The sequence below is a fragment of the Pelodiscus sinensis genome, chromosome 5 (assembly GCF_052426305.1).
Source record: "Pelodiscus sinensis isolate ZL-2025 chromosome 5, ASM5242630v1, whole genome shotgun sequence".
Classification (NCBI taxonomy): Eukaryota; Metazoa; Chordata; order Testudines; family Trionychidae; genus Pelodiscus; species Pelodiscus sinensis.
Genome location: NC_143056.1, coordinates 95,276,412 through 95,294,433, shown reverse-complemented (window position 1 = coordinate 95,294,433; position 18,022 = coordinate 95,276,412). Strand labels below are relative to the sequence as shown.

General features: G+C 43.6%; 2 protein-coding genes across 8 annotated transcripts in view; one reads left to right on the top strand and one right to left on the bottom strand.

The window, feature by feature from the left end:
• The window catches only part of METTL15 (methyltransferase 15, mitochondrial 12S rRNA N4-cytidine), a 166,413-nt gene extending 153,745 nt beyond the window's left edge, over positions 1-12,668 (bottom strand). The window contains exons 1-2 of one of the 5 annotated variants that reach the window (XM_075927780.2): positions 12,592-12,668; positions 7,950-8,242 (exon numbers count right to left, since the gene is read on the bottom strand). In XM_075927780.2, the coding sequence (XP_075783895.1) occupies positions 7,950-8,225 (276 nt within the window). In that variant the 5' untranslated portion in view covers positions 8,226-8,242; positions 12,592-12,668. The other 4 variants (XM_006111509.5, XM_025185066.3, XM_075927779.2 and 1 more) reach the window with 4 other exon arrangements.
• Positions 12,669-12,730: 62 nt separating this feature from the next.
• Positions 12,731-18,022, top strand: part of KIF18A (kinesin family member 18A) — a 109,700-nt gene continuing 104,408 nt past the window's right edge. For 2 of the 3 annotated variants that reach the window (XM_006111516.5, XM_006111514.5), the window contains exons 1-4: positions 12,731-12,840; positions 15,164-15,558; positions 15,823-15,980; positions 17,112-17,216. In XM_006111516.5, coding sequence (XP_006111578.1) covers positions 15,231-15,558; positions 15,823-15,980; positions 17,112-17,216 — 591 coding nt within the window. In that variant the 5' untranslated portion in view covers positions 12,731-12,840; positions 15,164-15,230. Of the gene's footprint in view, positions 12,841-12,904; positions 13,394-15,163; positions 15,559-15,822; positions 15,981-17,111; positions 17,217-18,022 lie in introns of those variants that run through there. The other variant, XM_006111515.5, reaches the window with a different exon arrangement.

The following is an 18,022-nucleotide window of genomic DNA, read 5'->3' as shown; positions in this document are numbered from 1 at the left end:
GTTACTCTGACAAGATGAAGCACAGAATGTAAAATTTCAGTGGTCCCAAATCAAAATATATTTAAAATGATTGTCACCAGAGTTCAGTATACCCATAGTTTTGTACTTGAGGGACTGCTCACTCTTGACCACTAAAGAGTTCGTATTTTGACCCCCTGTTTTCAAATGCTTATAACTTTCCAAAACAATTCTTCTGAGCTAAAAATATCTCCAGTTGGGTCTTTGCCACATTGGTTTGTTTTTTCTTTGCATTGTTTCATTGACATAAAGGCAACAATTAATACATTTTCTCCCATTCAACAAAATCATTATCACCTTTTCCCCTACATGTCTGTGAGCTGAAACTAATACACTGGGGTAGTCTCTCTAGAGGTCCCAGCTTTCTCCTAACTGGGCCCCTTCAATTTTCCAATGATTAGACTAATGTATACAATTCGTAACCTTAACTGATTTTGTCAGGAAAGCCCTGCATGGATACAAAGTTTACATCCATCAATGCTGCTTCCGAGGCATATAAATCTGTATCTGCAAAACTGAAGAGCTCTACCAGAAACTGCAGCAACAAGTCAGGCTACCGCTCCCAAGAGCCAGAGCTCCAAACCCGCAGTTCTTTGGGGTGACCGCATTGCCTCTAGTCCTGCTGTCCCTGGTCCCATTAGTAAGGTAAATGGCTAGCATGTTTCAGAAGAGGGAGACCTTTCCACACAGCTGTGTACATCTCCTGTTCAGGAGCGTGTGAACTGCTTGCATATTCTCCCTAGCAAGCCTGGCCTTGGGTGGTGAGGGCTACTTCTCTTCACAGAAAAAATCAGCATGCTGATGCAAACTTGCTGCCCAGTGTATCTGGAAGGCACAATGCTGGAACCATAGGTACCGTCTCCTAGTCATCCAGCATAAGGGTACTTGATCAGTAACTAATGTGAATTCATTCCTTAGGAGTCAGTAGGTTCTCTATCACCTACTTGACAGTCAGTGTTCCCTCTAAAATTTTCCATCCATGAGCAGAGTGAGTTTTGTCTTGTATACCAATACTGAGGTCATGTGCACCTGTTTGGATGTGTGCCTCCGTGGTACCCCCCAAGTTACTAACCAATATCATAAAGAATACTAAACCAGCCCTTTCCCAGTCACAAAGAATAAAAAGAGCTGTTTAAGTCAAAACTTACACCCAAGCATCCTTATTATTATGGCTGACCCTACATGCCAAAGTACTGTACCATGCCATCAGTTACAGATAAGGTAAAAAGACATCTCACTCACACCCTATCTGCAAAGTTGGAACAATAAGCTGTTTTTCTTAAAGACTTGTGCTGTGTTGCTACACAACACCAGTAATAAATAGTGGCGCAAATCCCAAGCACCAATCATCAGAAGAAAGAATTCAGGTACTTTTGCCCCCAGCACCATCAATTTTGAGGCATCTCTATTCTTCCCCTCAACCAGCACATGGAGACTTCAGCTCTGACTAATGGCTCAGCACAGTGGGGTTATGAAATGCACAGGGGATGAACCAGCAGGAGAAGGAGCAGGGAAGGGGGTATGTGTTTACCATGTTGTTTCCATTAACATTTGAGGGCCAGTTCAACACATTTTATGGATTACGTTTCAAAGCAGGGACTGGGCAGGACACAGAGGAGAGACAGAGACAGCAGGGTCCCTGCCCCCCAAGGAGCTTAGAACATCTGTTGCTTAGGATTATTTTTGCTACCAGGCTCCCTCGCATCTCCCAGCTCTGAGCATTGGTCCACTTACTGACACTCTGGCCCTATGTCCCAATCTCCCTGGCCCTGGACCAAAGGATGAACTGCTAGCTGCTGTCTCTGGGGAGTGTCTGTGGCAGGGGGAAGCCAGGGGCAAGGCCAGAAGCTGGCAGCCCAATCTGGAGCAGGCAGCACCATATGAATGTGCTACCTCTGGAATATGGGCTGGGTGCTGGCTGCTCTCATCTGTCTCCGGTAGGCTGCGCAACACGAACTCCTTGGCTGCTGCCACGTCCCACTCCCAGAGTGGCATCTAGCGGCAGCACCCATAGGCAGACGGAACTGGAAACGGCTTCCTGCTGCAGCCCTGACAGCTCCGGCAGCTGGAGGCAGCTGCCAGCCGGAGCTACGGAAACAGCCGCTGCCTGCTATGTGGCTCTGGCCCCTGGCAGTCTTGTCTGAAAGGCTGCCGTCTGCTGCGTGACCCCACAGGTCCAGCCCCAGAGCAGCTGAGCTGCCGCTGTGCAGCCCTGCTGAGGTGGTGGACAGGCCTCACATTCTTGGTGTGCACTCACGCAGGCGCACATCTTAGAGGGAACACTGTTGAGAGCCAAGCATTCTTTCTCCATCATGAGCATAATCTCTCATGAGAAAAAAGTTTCTAGTTTGATGTACACTGTCTGGTAGTTTTTCACCATTTACCTTTAGGGAAAGGACTGTTTCAAGCCCTATCTTCGATGCATATGTTTGCAGTACAAATTCCTTCCATAAGTTTGGACTATACAACACTACATGATAGTAGAATATGCCACTGAGGTCTTGAAAGGCTTTTTCAGAGATGGACATCAATAAAACTCATCTTGGGGTAGAATCATTAGTTAGGTCATTTAGCAGGGCTGCTACAGTGCCAAATGCAGTATTAAGCAGTGGTAGTAGCAGGTTAGGCATATAAAACCCACACCTGCCTTTTGGTCGGGGTGTTGTATGGCTATAAAGAACACACTTTAACCACCAAAGGGTGAAGTTGCCCTCCACTGAATGACCCTTGTTTTCTTACTGCACATTTAGCAGGATTAGCTGTTAACCCCATTTCCCATAGCGATCAGAGGACAGTGGCCACTTTATCCAGATAGGAACCCCAATCCTTGCTAAAATGACTACATTGTCCAAGTACGCTGCAAGCACATTATGCAGTTGGAGTAATCTATCCATCTAACATTGGAAAGTACCAATTGCCAACCATGTAATCCACAGGGCATCATCTTAAAATGAAATAGACACAGTGGCACAGAAAAATACATCTCCCGAGAGCCTGAGTCAAAAGATCTACCACCTCTTTGTCAAATGCAGAGTCATGATGTGCAAGCTTTCTCCCCAACAAGCTAAGAGTTAATCCACCCATGGAATGGAATGGGCATCAAATTCTGAACCTGTGTTTACTTTTTTGAAATCTATAAAGAAACCCAGTGAGCCATCCATCTTTAGAACCAGCACAATAGGACTCCTTCAGTCATTCAGGGCATTCCTCTAATACCGTGAATTGTTTCTCAATGGTGCACCATCAGTTTGTTGGGGATTGGTCAGATCCATTCCTATATTACTTTTACCAAGTTCCACATCTGGAGTATTGCATCCAATTCTGGGCCCCTCACTACAGAAAGGAGGTGGACTCATCGGAGAGGGTCCAGTGGAGGGCAACCAAAATGATTAGGGGGCTGGAGCACATGACATACGAGGAGACGCTGAGGGATTGGACTTGTTTAGTTCGAAGAAGAGAAGAGTGATAGCAGCCTGTAACTACCTAAAGAGAGGTTCCAAGGAGAATGGAGCAAGGCTGCTTTCTGTGGTGACAGATGGCAGAATGAAGAGCAAGGTTCTCAAGTTACAGTGGGGGAGGTCCAGGTTGGACATTAGGAAAAACTATTTCCCAAGGAGGGTGGGGAAGCACTGGAAATGGTTACCTTCGGAGGTGGTGGAATCTCTATCCCTACAGGTTTTTAAGTCCTGGCTTGACAAAGCCCTTTCTGGGTTGATTTAGTTGGGGTTGGTCCTGCTTTGGGCAGGGGGCTGGACTTGATGATTCTTGAGGTCTCTTCCAGCCCTAGGATTCGATGAACATTCACTATGAAAGCCATGCACTCTCTCTGCATTCCAAGTGCTGCTAAGGTTCACTCGGTACAATCATGCAAATTTAAGGCCTGCAAGCACATTTCACAAAACTACCCTATCCTAGGAGACTGCCTTGGTTACAACAATCTTGTGGCCCACTGAGATGGAAGGCCACTCATGCAGCCCACTCACTAGCCTTGCTTATCCATCCCTGATCTATAGATTCCATCTCTTCCAGAATTTTAAGGCAGGGCTGAGCAAAATACAGCCTGCAGGATGTATCCAGCCCACCAAACTGCTGGATCCAGCCTGTGGACACAGCAGTGCACCTCAGGCAGGCTCCGTGCTTGCCCCGCCTCCTCACACAGCTCAGAAAAGCAGTTGTGAGGCTTTGTTTGTCTTTGAACAGCGGTGAGTCTAAGGGAGAGGAGGTTTTGCATGCTGCCACCACCCCCAGCACAATCTCATTGGCCAGTTTTTGGCCAATGGGAGCTGCCTGTTTGGAGAACAAACAGCTCACAAAATACAGGTGATCTCCGCACTTACGACCTAATTGGTTCCTGGAGAACTATCGTAAGTCAAGCCATTGTAAGTCGAACCCTTATTTCCCACAGGCGCAATGTTATAAATAGCACTTCCGTTCCTGGAAACCCATTTCATACCCTAAAAATACCAAAAATTGACTATGGAAAGGGAGGAAAACTAAACTAAATAGTTCAAATAATGCACAAAAATAACTAAAAAGTGAAGATCCATGTGGTGGAGATGTGCGTAGGTCAAGAAGCTGCTGCAGACTGGTGAGTCTGACTGACGGTGTGCATTTCCTGTTTTGGGAGAACGCGTGGAGTCCATGTCATACACTGTCATAAACGCGACCTGCAGACGTAAATTAGGGGAGGGTTTAGGAGCTATCTCGCATGAAAAAATAGTCGTGAATACAGGGGGTCGTGAGTCGGGGGTCACTTGTACCCCTTTTCCCCTCCCCTCTTTGTTTATTTTTTAAATACCTGACTCTTTTCTCTGTGGCTTTCATCTGTGAATGAATTTTCAGTGAACATACATTTTATTAGGAAGCACTATAAATATTGTTAACGACAAGCTGACTGACAAAGTTAGACAAAGGAGTGTCCATTCCTCTTTTTTATCAGATTTTTGATGTATTACTCACCCCTTATATTTTAGGAGATTGAAGGACATAAGTGGGGGGACAAGTTCCAAATATTAATAAGTAACTCTGGTATACTTTACACACACATATTAAACACAAAACACAGAGATTATAACCCTTGTGCTTATGAAGATAATCTTCAGAATGTTAATCAAGGCAAACCTGCACTGATTCAACAACCAAGATGACAAATAACAGCACTGAGTGAAGTTCCCCCATTCAGCTCAGTGAGATACAGACTCTGAATTTAAATTTAACATTTTACTGCTTGACACTTGTACTACACAACCCAGCTGGCCCACTGTCACTCAGTGTATCCTATTTATTTGCAAAGAACTAAAACTGCCGACTCTGAAAACTTTAAAACATCTGATATTCTTTCATGCTTCATATGCTTGATATACTTGCTATGGGTTTTTAAAGTGACAAAAAAATGTTTACACTTATGAGCTAACAATGGTGGAATTAGATAAAGCACATGGGATTTTGTAAATCTTCTATTGAATTTAGTTGAGCAGCAGTAACACTTCATTTTAACAACCCAATAAATCTTTCTGAATAAGTTCATGTTTTGCAATGATATCTTGTTCCTTTTGCAATTATATCTTGTTTTGCTTTGTGGGGGAATTCCTTTAAAAAAAACACACACAAACAAAGAAATCCACTGGCAGTTCCTGGGTGATTAACTGCACCTTTCTAAGATATAATAAATGCCAGATAAACTTATGTTATCTCCATCATTACAGAAAGAAGCCTTTATGTTCAGGGTAATGGTAGAAACATGGCATTTCCCCATTTCAATAGGAGTTTGTCAAGGCTGCATCTTATCACCATTATTGTTCAATATCAGTATTCATGGGTTAATGAATAAGCTTGTAGAAGCAGTTGTTGACAACACTACACTGAACACCATCCTATTTTGAGATCTCAGCTACATTAATAAAATAGTGACTCACCATAGGTGATAGCCAATCTAGTTGGGCAAGAAGCAGTATGCATTGGTATGGTTTTTAATCCCCAACTAAGTTCTTGGCCATTACCATTAAGCAGCCCACAATGCTGAATTACTAACAGTTTAATATTAACCTTTTTAGGGGGGATATCAATCAGACAGCAACTGTCAAACATCTGGGCAAGCCCATATACAGTGCGGGATGATGCTCTAAATACGTGGACACTTATATAGCAGGCAGTTGGCTCCGCATTTCTAGCCATTCAATGGCCTCTCTAGAGACATTGTGACATCAACCTTGATCTAAAGCTGTGAATCTATAGAATCATAATTATACCAGCTTTCTAGTAGAGCAGTGCTATGTGTGCTCTGAGGAGGACTGGATTAATGTTTTCATTTCATCAAATGCTCAAGCAAACTGCTCCTATCAAAGCCGGTTTGGTTTTAGCAGCCATCTTGGTAAAGTCATATTACAGTAAAACGCCGATGGTCCAGCATCTGATGGTCCGGCACCCCTGATGGTCCGGCACCATCAGGAACCCGGAAGTGCTCCAGGCAGCCGGACCATTGCAGCTGCTCTGCCCCCAACTTCCCCTTTTCAGCCTCTGCTAAAACTGACCAGCGGCTGAATAGGGGAAGTCGGGGGCAGAGCAGCTGGGGTGCTGCCAGGTAGGTCCCGTAGCGCTGCCCCCCAGGGCTGCTGGACCAACCCGGCAGCACCCCAGCTGACCCTGATTCAGCCACTGCTGAAACTGACCAGCAGCTGGCTCCAGGAAGCCCGGGGCAGAGCAGCTCTGCCTCGGGTTTCCTGGAGTCAGCCGCTGGTCAGTTTCAGCAGCGGCTGACTTGGGGACACCTGGGGCAGAGCAGCTGGGGTGCTGCTGGGTTGGTCCAGTAGCGCCGAGGAACGGCGCTGCGGGACCAATCCGGCAGCACCCCAACTGCTCTGCCCCAGGCATCCACAAGAGCAGCTGGGGTGCTGCCAGGTTGGTCTCGCAGCGCCAAGGGTCGACGCTACTGGACCAAGCTGGCAGCACTCCAGCTGCTCTGCCCCAGGCGTCCCCGATTCAGCCGCTGTTGAAACTGACCAGCAGCGGCTGAATCAGGGACGCCTGGGGCAGAGCCACCCCACCCCAGACCCCTCATAGCCCCCCCCTTCCGATAGTCTGACATATCTGATAATCCGGCACCCCCTGGGTCCTAAAGGTGCCGGATTATCGGAAGTTTACTGTATTAGAATTATAAACCAATGAACTGCAGAGCATGGTTTTCCAAGGAATGCCACTACATGGTCAAAAAACTCAGACAGTCAGATCTCTTAGAAAATTAGCTAGAGATCTAGCTGAGTTAGGGATGTAAAATCCTGGTTAAGTCAGTTAATATCTGACTTAATAAAAGAATCCTAGGACCTGCCATAATTATGTGTGTCACTTAGTTTAAGATATAAATTGAGCATACATCCTGCAGCCTACAAAAACAATGATTTCATCAAAACTTCATTAACTGAGAACATAGCTGAGATCTATTGGGTCACTTTTGCTAAATTAAATTAATGAAGATTGCCTATCTCCTAGAACTGGAAGGGACCTTGAAAGGTCATCAAGTCCAATACCCTGCTTTCACAGCAGGACCAAGTACCATCCCTAACAATTTTTTCCCCAAATGGCCTCCTCCAGGATTGAACTCACCACCCTGAGTTTAGCAGGCCAATGCTCAAACCACTGAGCTATCCCTCCCCCATCAGGACTTGATATAGGAGCATACAAACATTTACTATAGTTTGATAAATAACTATAATTTGATTTTCTAGAGTAGAAAATGATAGAATCCTGTGATGGTAAACATAAAACCTCAATCTGAATTACAAATGAATGTAATATAGTAAAGGTCTTAGCAACACAAGTTGCAAAGAGTGTTTTTTATTTCGCTATCAAATAAATAATTTCCCTAGGACAATGCTTAGTGACAATCCAAATTTGGGTAAAATATATTTGAAAGTGCATGAAATCATATAACTCACCTGCCCTGGCTGGGGTGATAAAAAATTAACAACTTCTTTCACCATCACTGGTATGTGTGGTCTTCTACAGTCTTCATTATCTGCACTTAGATGTAACTTCTGAACTTCATGGTTATGCATTGTTTGTTCTTTAACTTCATATTCATAAGTTACTTCCAGCCTTTTTGCTGAAGAATGTATCTTTTTGGCCCAAATGTTTACATTCATTGAGCTAGTTTCTAAACGGGATGGAAGCAATTGTTTGTAGACTTGGCATAAATATCGAAACAGCGCCATACTGTCGTTAGGCCAGCCTGGAAAAACAATAAATATTGGAAATAATTTTAAAGTACATATCTTAAACAACAGATTGGAGAAGGAAGTGGAAATACAAAAAAGTAGTCACACATCCCAGGATACAAAATCCCAGAGACACACTACTTTGGCAGCAATTTAGATATTATAGGATCCATTAGATTCTCCGATGTTGGTCCCCTTTTAGGATTTCTTCAAGGCCCTACATCCAATATGCATGCTTCTAGGACCAGCCATTTAGCATAAGACATACTTGAATATGCAACCTGCAGTATGCCCTGCATGCTTTTATTCTATTATTTTATTCTCTTTGGCTGTGTCTAGACTGGCAAGTTTTTCCGCAAAAGCAGAGGATTTTGCAGAAAAACTTGCCAACTGTCTACACTGGCTGCTTGAATTTCCGGAAAAGCACTGACGATCTCATGTAAGATCATCAGTGCTTTTCCAGAAATACTATGCTGCTCCCGCTCGGGCAAAAGCCTTTTTCCGAAAGACTTTTGCGCAAAAGGGCCAGTGTAGACAGCACAGTACTGTTTTCCGCAAAAAAGCCCCGATCGCGAAAATGGTGATTGGGGCTTTTTTGCGGAAAATCGTGTCTAGATTGGCCACGGACGCTTTTCTGCAAAAAGTGCTTTTGCGGAAAAGCATCCTGCCAATCTATACGTGCTTTCCCGAAAATGCTTTTAACCAAAAAGTTTTCCGTTAAAAGCATTTTCGGAAAATCATGCCAGTGTAGACGTAGCCTTTAAGTATAATACTTTTCTTTCCTCTTTAGCCTATGACTCTGACTGTGGCATGACATATTGATATTAGTATTAAATAAAGTATTTTGGTAATATAAAGTAGACGTGATCAGAACTGAACAAAAAGCATACAAGTAAAGTGTTACCTTCCTTCACATGCTTTCAAACATCAGCACAATTAATTTTGAAGCACTCCCCGTAACCAGTTAAAATAAGCAAATGGGATCCAACTTAGATTTAATACGGTGATAAAATCATGTTATGGTCAATAAAAATATTTGTAGCACTGAACGATAATATCATGTAATCTAATTTCAGCCTTAAGTTCAAACATTGGGTGAGAAATGAAACAGACCATTTGTCTGTTCAAGAAGTTATTTACATCAGTTTCATATTGTCTGTTACCATAACATACACTTCTTTTATGGTAAGTCATACACAGACGATGACAAACCAGTAAAAGTACACCTATCTTCTTTATTTTAGTAGTGGAGAGCTATATTCTTTTGGCCAGTGATTCTCCACCAACAGGCTGCTTGCAGCCCAGTCAGCCCATGTGATATCCTCAGAGCCATTAGGACAGCATATTTACTGTGTGGCTGCAGCCCATGTAACACATAGAGAGATGCATATGCTGCCTACAATGGTAAATAGTTTGAGAACCACTGTTTTAGGCTAATCTTTTCTTTTCATAAAGAATAAATTTGCTGTTAGCTGCAAAGAGGTTACAGGATTTTTACATTTGTTTAGCGAGCAAATACCGCAAAGTCTCACATTTCATATGCCTTCTTATGATGCAAAAAAGAAAAAAAAAGACACAAAACCATCTGACAACATGCCACTGTATTTCTATCATTAATGGAGATGTCTAATCCCATGAAATAATTTTTATCTATTATATTTATCCAAGTCAACCCATCGTTCAGTCATCTTTATTGTTTTCCACAAAATGGAAACACACTGAACCATCATTTTAGGAATCTTATCTTCGTTATAATGGCGGTTCCAATGGTTATATAGCTTTAAAAGATAAACAAATTAGGCAAGTTCTCTGTAACCAGACATGTTATTGTTTTCCAGAAACTGTTTAAGCTACTGATGGATCAAATTACATACAATATATTTATTAATAGCTATCATCAATTTGCTTATCACACCCTATAACTTCAGGACAAATAAGCACAAGTTATAATATTGGAGATAAAATGGTTGAAAGGGTTCTTGTCTCCTTTTTAAATGCAGAAGCATGCATCACATTATGGCCCTGATCCTGCATTGAGCTCTAAGTAGACTATTGCTCTCCCATATAGATCACTACAATATTAATAACCACTAGATTATCCTTAATCAGAAGTACTTTATATAGTCACATGAACCCGATAAGATGCTACGCATATATATTAATATAATCTCAGGAAAAATGTATTGGTGATATATTGACTAATTACTTCAAAGCAGTTTCATGTTAAGCAGCCTTTGTTTTGAAAAGCAAGTGTCACACCCCTTCTACTATTGGTACCAGTTAGTGTTTAGCTGTACTGTGGGGTAGAGTTTGCCAGCGAAAGCGTTGCCCTAATTTGTTACAATGCAACTAGGAGGAGGAGATGGAGCAGATGTGCGGTCTCCGGTGCAGAAGAGCGAATGAACCTGTGTCAAAGTTGAGCTAACACTTGGGGCTTGCGACACACCCCAAACCTGGGGCGGGGAGCTGGGCAGGTGCGGGTGTTGGGGGAGGAGGGATCAGAGCGTCATCCCACAGCGGGTGGGGAGAGCGCTCTAGCCACGGGGGACGAGGCAGGAGCACCCCGGGGGGCGTTAACTCTTTTGGTCTCTGGTTCTACTGTGCGTCCCTAACGAGGCTTCGAAGTCTCCAAGCCCGAGAGCCTTTGAGGACTGGCCGCGGGCCTCCCCGCTCCCCCTTCCAGCCGCGCTGCGCGGAGCAGAGACCGCCCCGGCCAGCTCCTGCTACCCCCCTACACAGGAGACTGTGGGAGCCCGCGGGGCCCAGTACTCACTGCAGATCACGTCGCTGCCGGGGAACGAGCGCACGGCCCGGCCTCCCTGTGCAACAAGGCATCGCTGCCTTCAGTTCCGCCTGCGTGTTGCTGCCGCGACGGCGGCCCCCACCTGCCTCAAGGAGGAACGGAGATCCCCTCAGGGACCAGGGCGGTGTAAACGCCCGGAGGGGAGTGTCCCCCCTCCCCCGAGAAACTGTCCAGGGTCTTCCCCAGCCGCCCCAGAGTCGTGTGTCCTCTCCACACCCCCAGTTGACTAGCCTCAAGCCAGCCTCGTCCACAACCCACATTCTGCCCTGGGCCCTAGCCCCGCGTACCCTCTATTCCTTCTCCGCCCAGACCACCATCTTCACTCATCCACCCCAGCTCCTCTGTGCACAGCCCGCTCCCGGCCATACACCAACACCCGACAGTGTGTATAAACATTAGCGCGCCCCTGGAAAGACACCACCCATCATCGCGCCTGCCAACTGCAGACAAACCCCGCTACACGCTTGTCAGCTGGGTTTTACTACCACTTCCTGTACACAACCCACACGCATACAAACGCACATGCATCATTCCCTCGTCTGCACTTCAACTCGCTAGTATCTCACGGGCATGAATACTCAGGCAACTGTTGCCTAAGTTTTAGAAGTCACTTCAGTATCTGCCAGTGGCAGGCATGTAAGATCTGCCCCGGTTAAAGTTTCGCACGGTTTGGGGTTTTATTATCTCGGACACATATTTGTCAGTAGCGACCTCACACCCCTCCACTTCAACTGCAGAGAAAAACATGTGTATACATTAAATGTAAACCAATCCAGTTCAGATATGTACTAGCCCCTTCTCACACACATCATCAATACCACCAACTTGTATACACATAGCCTAAACACACATATCCCAGTTGTACTACAGAAGTGCTAGTCACGACTTAATCATTAAGGCTGAATCCAGTTTTAGTCCAACCTCGTAATATTTTATGGGCATGATAAACTATTGCTCGTTTCCCAACCTCTGTTCTGATCTTTCTCTTGAATACATTTTGTTGCCAGAAGCAGCGCTTGCATCCATGCAAGGCACGTTGCTCCATTGTTGCTTTTACACGAGTGTGACATGCTACCTGCTCTGTACACAACATATAGAAACAGCTGCATATAGATAGTGCAACAGATTATTCGTGAATAGCCGTTCGCCTTTTAAAGTGAATTGCGGTTGATTTCAACAACATTCACCAGTCCCCTTACAAAATGTGCTCAGCTTCCTTTGTGATTTATTCATACAAACGCAGTACAGCGTAGCATGCAGGCCCCTTGAGTATCAGGCGCACCCCCGCCGTGTGGGCTTGATACATCTTCACCCACTCACCCCTTTGCGCACGATGCTTTTCTCCTGCAATCTAGGACTGCAGGCCCGCCCGGTAGGACACCTGCCCGCTGCCGCCCACCCCCAGGCAGATCAGAGGACCCCGAGGGGGGTTCTCGGCGTTATATTCCGCGGTCTCACGGGCTCACAGCCCGCACGAACAAGCGCACTAAGCAGAAAGTCGCGTAGCACGTTTCCCTAGTGGCCTGGCGTGGCCCATCCTCCCCCCTTCCACTCCCGCACCTGGCCTGCAAGGGCTGAACTGACTGAGCCAGCCCGGATCAATCGATCCCCGCTCGGCTCGAAACCAATCCCGCTTGCCCTCGGCGCGGTCGCATGGGTGACGTCATGGCCGTGCGAGCCAATGAGGTGGCGAGGGGGAGGCGGGCCGCTTGTGTTTGAATTTGGTAGAGTGAGACCAGCGAACGAGGTGCCGGGCGGCGGGCGCGCCCCGCGCAGAGCGAGAAGCACCCCCCCTCCCCCGCCGCCCAGGTGAGCGCGGCCCCTCATAGCCGCTACCTGACTGTCGGGGAGGAGGTGCCTGGGCCAAGCCGTGGGGTAGGAAGGAGGCGTCTGAACGAGCTCGAGCCGCCTCCGGGAGAGGGGCGACCGGGCTTTGTTACAGCTGAGCCGCTCTGCCTGGCGCCGCGGGCCAAGTCGAGCCGCGCCGCCCACGGGGCACCTGTGCGCAGGGCTGCGTGTCTGGGGAGGGACACGGGGAGTGTTTGTCTTGCTTATCGGAGGGCAGGACACCAGACCGCCGCCATAAACAGGCTGTGAATTAAAGGGACGTTGCCCGTTTAAAACTGATACTTGTGTTGAAAAACGCTTGCTTCCTGCGCGAGAGATGGTTCCGAAAGACAAGTCATTTGTTCCCAACTTATCTGAAAGCGGTTGAGTGCGACTACTTTCCTTCTTTCTCCTGCGTGATCAGTCTCCCTTATCGCTCTGTCGCTCGCGACAGACAGACGACATGCTTATTCTCAAATGCTGGTCTCCAGAGGAGCTCTGCAGAGGCATGGGGATCTGCAACATGGAGCGCTCTGTAAGATCAAGTCCAAAGATTTTTAAAAACAAAAACAAAGAGAAGTTGGAGGACTTCCTTTGTCTCCTTTGAAATTGTCTAGAATTCAAGTTACCGGTGTTCCTGTAAATCACGTTCGCCCCAAGACAATTAGAACTTTATATTGACTCCATCTTACATGTTTTTCTCCGGGTTCTGTTTATATTTAAGTAATTTAATGTTTGTACAAAGGAGAAATCAAGATCTTCATATTTTTGTGACTTGATATTTACTGGGGTTTTTTAAGCTGTTGAAACTAAGGTTAGGGTTGAATCTTCCCTGTAAACAAGGGATGTAAATACCACTTTAAAATTTTAACCAATGAACCGATATAACTTTAATTGCTTAACCAGAGTCCAGATAGATCACAGTGGGCAGCCAGGCTCCTCCAGCCCTGACCTGCCAAGTCCTTAGAAAAACAGTACTGTATCAATTTTCATTTGTATATTTATATTTATAGTCATACATGCTTAACTAAATTAAACAATGGCTTTGTGCCCTTTGGGTCTCCCTCATTAAGAGAAAAGTTACCATCGGGGAGTGGGTTAGTGGGGGGGGGGGTCTCCCCAAACCTTTCTATGAATTTCATTATCATTGGCTTGAAATCACAAACTTTCAAGACTCAGAAAGGTAGAAGTGTTTGTCTGTAACTGAAAAAAAAAACCATTTAAAAACGACTGGTCCTGCAGCACCTTAGAGACAAACAAAAAATGTAGATGGTATCGTGAGCTTTCATGGGCACAACCCACTTCAGAAGAATGGAGCAAGGGGTCCAGAGTTACAAATAAATAGTAGAAAAAGAGGGAATGGGGAAGGGGAATGTCAATTAGTGTCCCATGCTAAATGAGTCTAATAGAATGGGATGCAAGTGCCTGATTCTTAACTTTTGATGTCATTAGTCTATTGAATGTAGCGCCCTAGCCAGGTCAGGATCAAACCTTGATTAAAGGTGTCAAACTTGCAGATGAAGGGTTGTGCCCAGGAAGGTTCATGATACCATCTACATTTTTTGTTGGTCTCTAAGGTGCTGCAGGACCATTTGTTGTTTTTTCAACCTTTCAGGAATGGGCCAATATTTTAACTTGCAAGCTGTATTTTTAAACTGATGACATGTACAATTTTACATATGTACTGCTCAGTCAACATAGGCTCATTAGCATGTAGCGTATCTGTATCTACATCAGTCAGCACAGCATCGGACAGGAACATAGTTCAAGGGCCGATCTTAAATCTGAGCTGTTTTTCAGTTCTCAAATTCGTTACTGTAAACTATCAAAACCTGAAAGAAAAACAAAACTTGTACTACATGGGAAAGGGGAGAAAATACTGCACTTTTTGAGGATAATAGTTCAGCAATTTGATTCTTTTTAAGGAACTCCAGCAATATGATGAACTGCACAGCAGTGTTGTAATGTCTATATGTATGTGTATATAGATAAAGCTCTAAACTAGCATCTTGTCTGTTTGTAAGGTATGTGACTTTTTAACAATACATGGATTTTTCTGTACACTATATTTAAAGATTTGGATCCTAAGGTGGAAATTCAAGAGTATTATTCCTTAGATATCCTGAAAAGACAAGTGGCTCTAATTTGATCTTAAAAACATATGAAAAGTACTACTTAAGCCTTGACGAAATAACCTAAAAACATTAAAAATTAGGCTTGTGTGTTTTGTAGATTGTGTCTTGGGCCATGAGAAAAATTGCAAAGCTTCAGTCTAAACTAATCTCACAATTGTTATATTTTACAGATGAGATTTCGGTTACTTGGTCTGGAGAATTCTTGGTAGCAAAGAAGAACTAAACCAAAGCATCGTTATGTCTACTGCTACCCAGGAAGATATTTGCAATCATGTAAGAGTGGTGGTCCGTGTCCGTCCAGAGAATCAAAAAGAAAAAGATGGCAACTTTAGCAAAGTGCTTCATGTTGTAGACAAGCACATACTGGTCTTTGATCCAAAAGAAGAGGAAGTTAGTTTCTTTCACAAGAAGAAAGTAGGATATAGAGATATTAACAAGAAGAAAAACAAGGATCTCAAATTTGTATTTGATGCTGTTTTTGATGAAAATTCATCTCAATCAGAAGTTTTTGAACACACTACCAAAACTGTGCTTGATGGCTTTTTAAATGGATACAACTGTACAGGTAACTTTTCAGTTTGTCTCCATGAATTGACCAAATCATATTTAATTTCTAGAAGTCTCACTTAGATACTAACATTAATTTTGAACAGTTACAAGTTCATCACTAGCAGTCAGAGACAGGAGATTCACTATTTATTTTGTCTTTTTTTTTTATATAATCAGACAAAGGAGAAGACCTATTTTTTGTAAGAAATTTAATATTGGGATTATGATAGATTTAATAATTATTGCAGTGATGTATTACTCTATCTTTTTGAAAATTCAGTGCTTGCATATGGCGCAACAGGAGCAGGAAAGACGTACACAATGCTGGGCTCACCTAAAGAACCCGGAGTCATGTATCTAACCATGATGGACCTTTACAATTGCATGGATCAAATAAAAGAAGATAAATTGTGTACTGTTGCAGTTTCATACCTAGAGGTAAGCTAACAACTATATTTTGAGTACTGCTATCAATAAACAATATTTTCATATATTAAATACTGTGAAATCAGTCTCGGGAGCCTATTACAGAATGGCATAAACTGGGCTCTCAAGAGAGCTATCCTACTAGAGATGGCGCAGAATTGTGCTCAATAATAGGGAGATAATTATAGGATAAAGTCTTAAAATAGGCTGTTGCCCAGTAAGCAATTTTTCGAATGACTTCATTAACCACTCCAATGATCAGTTTTCTCCAAATTATTTAAATACACATGCTTATAAACACTGAGATTATGTGCAACAAAATTGAATTAGCTGATATTTAAGTGGGGCTCAGCCCTGAAGTTGTCTATGAATAGTGTGGAATAACTTGACTGTAATTCAGATTCATTTTCTTTTCTTTTGTTTGAGATTTTTTTTTATTTGAGTTTGCTACAGTAGTGCTTAAATTGAAAGGATTTCTCTGGTGGGACTCAGGCAACAAATATTTGAAAATAAGGACATTTCAACTGAAATGCATTGTCAGTGGTTTGTAGAATGAGTTATCTACTACTACCTCCTTCCATTGCTTGATTGTACTTGACCCTTTCTCCTCCATCTTCTCTCCATCAAAATGCTACACTTGCACATGCTTTCTCACCATTGCTATCAAGAGATAGCTGTAGCAAATGAAAACAATATGATCTTTCAGTTTCTGCTAGAGCACAGAGAAGAAATGTGGGATCAGTGCATATGTGCTGCAAGGTTTCTGTATTAGACATAAACATGTCTGTCACTGAATTCTTTCCAAGTGCTTCGTGCTGCTGCCTCTAATATAGAAACTGGGATCTGGGAGGAGCACTGCCTGTCCTCTGCATGTAATCATTAAAAAATATGTATATTTGTAAACACATTTTAACGTCGCTAGTTATAATTTGATACACTTAACTCTGATAAATTACACTCTACAGATGAGTATTCTCTCTGGGGAAAGAGAATTAGTTAAAACTTTTCTCCTACAGAATTAAGTTTGCTTTATTTAAAGACAATTGAACACACAATTATACGTGAAAGTAGAGCAAAATTATTCTTGCTTTAACCTTCTTAAAAACAATAGGATTTAATTTTAAAGTGTTTGTTTTTCTGGAGGTCTACAATGAACAGATCCGTGACCTGCTAGTAAATTCAGGACCATTGGCTGTCCGTGAAGATACCCAGAAAGGAGTAGTAGTTCAAGGATTAACATTGCATCAGGTATGTAAATAATACTTTTATCTTGCATAACACGATCATCTGAAGATGATCCATTCTAAAGCCATGTCTACACTACAAGCTTTGGTTAATGAGTGACACTGGCATAAAGCTTCCATCATTAGTAATCACATGCACAAGTGATACTTTGGGCTTCTTACACAAGTACTGTGCAAACTTGCCAGGAGTACTTGTGCCTGGTCACAGTGTGGTGCTCCATGGGTATGTGGTATGCAGCCAGCTGGTGCACTCTTTTTGAGAAGTTCGGGTAATGCATTTTGGGGCAGAAATGAATTGCACAGCATGAGTGGGAGCAAGGGATCAGCTTCCCAACATGTAATCCTCTCCCTATGGTAGCCTATGTTTTTGCACATGTGAAAAGAAACAAACCTTTTTTTTTTTTTTTTTTTTTTTAATACAGACTTGGACACTAATTGTTCATTATACAGTGATTCTTTCTGTGCTAGATAATTGAACTGGTGGTGCAGTTTCACCAGTTTGCTTACCAACATAACTATTAATGGTGCCATCTGTTCCCACTAATGATGGTTTTTTGGTTTCATGCCCACTATAGTTTTGCCATACATTTGTTAGCACTGTTCTTTATTGCTGCAATTGCTCTATCTCCCAATCACAGTTCCCAGTCGAGTTGTGCCTGGAGCATTGTTTTCTGAATAATTTTGAAAGGGCTTCTCTTTTACTTCAGCTAACCTGAAATGTCTGCAGGGAAGTGCTGAAAGGCCACCTAAAGTTCACTAGTGTAGTGTAGACTTCTTGGAGTAGAAATGAGAGGACTGCACAGTTTGAAG